This window comes from Tauraco erythrolophus, chromosome 2 (genome assembly GCF_009769465.1).
Source record: "Tauraco erythrolophus isolate bTauEry1 chromosome 2, bTauEry1.pri, whole genome shotgun sequence".
Taxonomy (NCBI): Eukaryota; Metazoa; Chordata; class Aves; order Musophagiformes; family Musophagidae; genus Tauraco; species Tauraco erythrolophus.
Window position 1 is genome coordinate 6,855,891 of NC_141466.1, and position 6,000 is coordinate 6,861,890.

Here is a 6,000-nt window from a genome sequence, read left to right on the forward strand (position 1 = left end):
ACATGTGTTGGCCCCATTGTCTGTCTTCTTTTTACCTTCCTGCTTTTTTTTTTTTTCTTTTACAGATGTCACCAGTCATCAGTAAGTCAGGGGACCTAAAATTTAGCCCAGAGCATGACACAGATAAAGATTCAGCTGCAACACAGTAAGCAAGAAATACTTAAAACAATTTGCAATGTTATTTATACAACTGCTGCTAGAAAACTGTGAGAAATGTCGGAAGGATTGTTTTGTTTTAGCAAGCAAAATAAGAAGTTAGCTTTACGATATACATTCAAAAGCTCTTCACACCTGAAATATGAAGGAAATAACAGTTTGTATATATGTACACACGCACACACACATGCATACACACCCGCTCTCCCCCGGGAGAGCAAGGGCTATGATGTATATGAGAATCAAAACTCAAGAATACGAGATTGCCCTGTGGCATCTCTTAGCTGTGTATTAGGCTTTATTGCTACAAACTGCAAGCTATTTTTGCACCTTCTAAAAATTAATTAATGTAAATTGCAAAAGGTTGTCACATACTGAGAGGATACAAGCTAGCATCTTTGACTTTGACACATTTTTTAAAATTGTATGTATTCGTTGTGTGAAAGCTGTAACCAGTTAAGATCTCAATATTTTGAACAAGAACTTCCACAATATCTTTAGCTATTGCAACCATTTATGCTTCAAAAATGACATCTGAGAATACTTCCTCTGTTTGCCATTACAGGTATCTGTCATCTAAACAAAATTATTTTGCTAATTGTTTTCCAGACTGGTCCCTTCTCCATATAGATAATCTGTGCATATGCAGTGTAGATGCAGATACATACCTAATCTTAGCTTATCTTTAAATCTTAATTTTCTGTCTCTAGCCATATCTAGATTTGAAAATAAATTGTGAGTGGAAAGTTTAACCCCTGTGTATGATGAGGAATGGGCTGTATAACTACATATTAACAGAATTCAGCATCGAATCTTGGGCATAACTATTCTGATAGGATGTACCTTAAGGAAGAAATGCTTTTGCACAGTTACTGTGATGGTCGATACACTCTGTTAGAAGCCAGTATCAAAAATTTGGTGTGGCTCAGCTCCATTAGTAGAACTTCAGAAAACAATTGAGTTGACCTTTCCAGAGCATCCACTGAAGAATGTGGGACTACAGATTTAAAATCTAGAATCACAAATAATTTAATCAAACTCAAGAATTTTGAGTCATATCAAATGTAAAATATTCATTTTAATGGAAACTAAGGCTGTCCTGAGAAGAGGTCACACTGAAGTGTCACGCTGAAGAAACAGCCCCAAAATCACTTCAGTTACATTTCAAAAAGGCAAGAGAAGACACCTGCATGCCTGAGTCAATGGAATGTGCTCCCTTCTCCTGAACTATAGGGAGCAGAAGCACCATGGACATGCGGGTCTGAAGTCATGCTCCATGTCATTGCTGTCCCACCTGAGCAGTGTTGCAGAGCCTCATTCACAAGCTTTCAGGGTACTGAGCCACTTACACCTGATCATTAGTGAGGGAGAGGGAAAGATGCCATGAGGCAGCGTTCGATGCTATACCTTGTCGGAGAGAGCTAATCTGAAAGGAAGGAAGATGATCTTTAAGGTCCCTTCCAACCCTAACCATTCTATGATTCTATGATTCTAAGATAGACATGTCAGTCCTACACACTGCTGTATTTTCCTTCTATGTACAGAGTATTCTAAGACTTTATTATGTTTTTGCTGCGTTTTTCCCTGGTGCTTGTGTTTTGTCTTTTTCACTGCATGTTTTCAGATCAGAATGCAAATCTGAGTAATGTCTATTCCTCATCTAAAGCTTGAAGCTGAAAGTATGTACTTTCCAAGCTCTTCCATGAGCTAGAGCATAGTGAAATGTGATTCACTTGTCTTTGTAATTGTAGCAGTGACTGCACATACAAAGCTTTTTTTGGAAAAGACTGCAAGGTTTTACCTTATTTTGAGAGCTACAAGAGAGAAGGATCTTCTGGCATTTCCGATGCTACTAGTTTGAAAGATTGTTCCATGTTTCTGTGCATATGCTGTCTGTATAGTGTAGATTAGGTAATAAAACATCTCAGAAACATGGCTGCATATTTTTCGTGAAAATTCTCACTTCTTTGGACCTGAAACTGCGACATGCAGGGGCTGTGACAAGGAGCTGTAGGTTCCTTGTTAGCTGCAGTAGATGTGTCTTGAAATATCCTTAAAAAATGACACACATGCAAGTGTTGCGATCTTAACTGGAAAAGTTTTCTATTTTAGCATCTAAAAGCAGTATTAACATGACTTGAGTTCCAGTCCAATCTGTACTTAAATAATTGCTCCACCTGAAACATTCTATTATCTTCCTGTTTTCTGTGAAAATACACTTAATATCCATGCCACACGCTAGTATATTGATAGGAATTATGCAGTAAATAAGCTTCGTAAGAATCGAGTGAGATGTGATTGCCAAGTATGCATTTTCACTATGGAGAAGTGAAACTATGGGCACCTGCATGACTTACTGCACCTTTTGGTGAGCCTCCAAATGAATGATTGCTGTTTTGCCTGTTAGAACCGTATTCATTGTGGCCATGGTACTTACTCTAAAGGAAAGTGAATGGCCAGTCCTTATAACATGTCTGTCTGTCAGAATTTATGGGTGGAAAATACAGGTTTTGCAATAGTAAAACAAATTTTATCCAAGATGGTAGTAGGTTTTTATCTTAGCCAAGCAGTTATCTTCTGCAGACTCTAGAAGAAACAGAGAATTGTCCACATAACAGGTGCTAAGTGAACTAAGGTTTTTGTCTAAGTATCTCAAAGATCCATCATCACATCTGATGTTCAAATAATAAAAAGATGAAAACTACTTCTCAAAATTTGAGTAGGTTTATACTGAAAATCTGCACAGTAGTCTCACCTTTTGAATATTAATGATTGGATACTATTTGTCAGTACAGACATTATCTCCTTAGATATATTGTCGTTGTACAGTTTTGTTGAGCTACACTAGGTAGTGCTCTCTACATAAATTTACAGGTGATTACACGAGACCCAGCTCAACACTCAGTTTGGTAGATGAGTACTTATATTAATGATTAATTGTGATTTTATACCCCAGTTTCCTCATGCAGCAGTACTTCTGAAATTGTTCCAGGAATCCTAACACAGAGTGTCTTATATTCCAGAATCTTTTCCTTAGGATGTTCCAGTATTAGAACTGCAACAATTCATGGATTCATGAATACACAATTTAGCTTAAAAAATCAAACTATAGGCAGATACTCATCAGTCTATTAGCAAGGCTGACGTGTTAACATAACATTTTCATCTATAAAATATAATCACGTTAGGACAGTATCACCAGCAGTAATGCTCATGCAGCACCATTTTTGGGGAAATTGCACACATCTTATTGCATTCTTAAGTCTTGACTCATCTGCTCACTTATGTGTTTCAGCAGCATTCAGCGTAACAGTTCTGGTCACAACCCTCTTCGTGGTAGGCACAATATGAATTTTGAACAAAGACAGTACCTGCCCTTGAAAGGTTACAGTTGAAGTCTTATTACATATTTATAGTTAAAAAAAGTTACAGCTTCTGCTAAGAGTGGACATTCGTGGTAGAAGTGGTGTAATATCTGCATAATCGCTGGCATCATCTGCAAGACCAGTCTAATTCCCTTGTTAAAGGCACTGACTAGGAAAGATGCAGGAGCTTGACTGATGCTTTTGGCCTTGTATGACATCTGGTGAGCATAAATAGACATTAAAGTGATTTCTGATTCCATAATTCTGTCATAGTTCAGGTAAATTAAAATGGAAAAACTAATCTTATGAACTTTACCTGCCTGTTTTATTCTTCTTGAATAAATAAACCAGAAATCTCTCTTTAATGGCAAATATTTTGGGGTTTGAGCTTAGGAAAGAAAAAAAAAGTGCAATGACATTTATGAGAGGAGGAGACAGGTAATTTATATTTTTTAATTACATCTGTTGACTATTGATCAAGACTAGCTCATTTTTAAGATCACAAGCAGTTCTTTTCAAAGTCATGCTATGGTATGTCAGAAAGTAGACTAGTGGAGTGGTCTCATATTTTGTCTTCATGGTTGTTCTGTCTTTGTTCTGCTACGGAACAGTAGTTTTTGTAGCTGTTATGCATTGTACTCAAGGGGAACAGGCAGACAATTGCTCTAACACATCAGCTGTGGGTGGAAAAAGCTCTAAATTTGAGCTAACTTTGTGTTTCTTTTACTCTTTTTATATCCACCTTCCTCTAGAGGTGCAAAGAAAAAGAAAAAAAGGGTACAGAGGAATGAGAGAGAAAATCAGCACAACTTAATGGGTCTCGATACTCCTGTATCATCAGTTACAGCTAATGGTGTTGAAAATGAACCTACAGCCCATGGGGTGGAACTGAAGAAGAAGAAAAAGACAGTGAGAAGCTCAAAAGTAAGCACAAGTGGAAAGACAAATACTGCCTTTGAGCCCGAATGCTATGACGTACAGCCATAATTTATTTCCAAATATTGGTGTGATACTCAGTATACATGTTGAAGGCTGGCAACTATGATCTCATTTCTAGGATTAACAGGAAACAAAGATTTAATTAAAATACTCAAACATGCAAAATGGCACCAGTTCTAACTTACCAGTGGTTGGAAGACGTTCGCCCTGGGTTTCTTGAAATCAACAGAACTTGAATGTTTAGCTCCTCACTGGGCTGGAAAAATCTGAAAAAGACTTTCATATTTCATGAGAACCCCATGTTAATCAATTTAATATCTGATTACACCTTAACTACACATTTCTGTAGACTGCAGATCAATCCATTGGGAGCAGAGAATCATGTGAAAAAGTGCGATCTAGCGCAAAACAATCCCAACCGCTACGTAATTTATTAAATTAGCATTTTAAAATATGTTGTAAGTAAAATAGACGAGTGTTCAGGTAAAATTTCAGAAGAATGCTGACATTACAATGTACCTGAAAACAAAAGCTTTTAAAAAATATTTTCCTGCCACCACCTATTTGCTTGGACCACATTCTGCAGCTCTGAAGCGAATTGTTAACTATCTATGCAACTACACTGTCTGCACTGGGACTACTCGTGCTTAGCAATGTAAATAAATGTTGCAAATTCCAGGCTGTTATATTTTTCAAATGAGGCTTTCTGCACATAATAAAGGTACGTTGCAGTTTTGTCAAGAGTTCCTGGCTGCTTTGGCAGCAGTCTTGCCAAATACACTTTCTTTTGTGTGAACGAAATATTTCATATCCGACTGTGCTGTTTGTTTTACTTGTAGTCCCTATTCACTTGTAAGTATCATTAATCTATTTTTTTACTTATTATATTGTGACTTTTACTAATTGTCTACAGTGTTAAATAATTTATGTTTTATATTAAAGGAAACACTTTCTATCAGTTAGTGCTGGTATTTTTTCTGGCTGATAATGTCCAGTTTATTTTTACTCTGCTAGGAAATTCTTCCTCCTCCCCCTCTGAAGCAATAAATAACATAAAATTAGAAAGCCCTTATTTAGTAGACAGGGCACTTGATTCCATTAAAAAAAGAAGTGAGAATAACAATGTTGGGCACTGATGTGTGAAATGCACCCAGATGCAGAGGACTGGTTGCTATATATTGTAATATCTTCCCCGCACATGTTTTAAAGCCAGAAAAATCTGTAAACTTGTTTCTTTTGCATGGCAGGAAATACTCTTTTTTGGCCTTACTGGTAATTATTCTTTGCTAATAGTCCTAGCTGTGCTTTGCCTAGAGTGCGTATGTGGAGTTCTCCCCTAAATGGGAGTACTGGAAACTTACTAATGTCTCTTTCCCCAGTTAGAGGTGGTGTAAAATCTTTTGAGTCCTGGAACTGCCTGATTCTAGCGAGATTCCTAGCATTTTGCCTCTCTGCTTTTGCAACATGTTCCAGCTCATCGTTCTGTGCGACATGTGGAATTCAAAGATTTTATAAAAGAGAAAAATCTCAATGTCTTATT

At 37.0% G+C, this 6,000-nt stretch overlaps 1 protein-coding gene across 1 annotated transcript in view; it reads left to right on the forward strand.

The window, feature by feature from the left end:
- The window catches only part of AHI1 (Abelson helper integration site 1), a 103,505-nt gene extending 98,087 nt beyond the window's left edge, over positions 1 to 5,418 (forward strand). The window contains exons 23-24 of the mRNA XM_086631959.1: positions 66 to 145; positions 4,274 to 5,418. Of these exons, the coding sequence (XP_086488085.1) occupies positions 66 to 145; positions 4,274 to 4,508 (315 nt within the window). The 3' untranslated portion in view covers positions 4,509 to 5,418. The remainder of the gene's footprint in view (positions 1 to 65; positions 146 to 4,273) is intronic.
- The last annotated feature ends 582 nt before the right edge of the window (positions 5,419 to 6,000 follow it).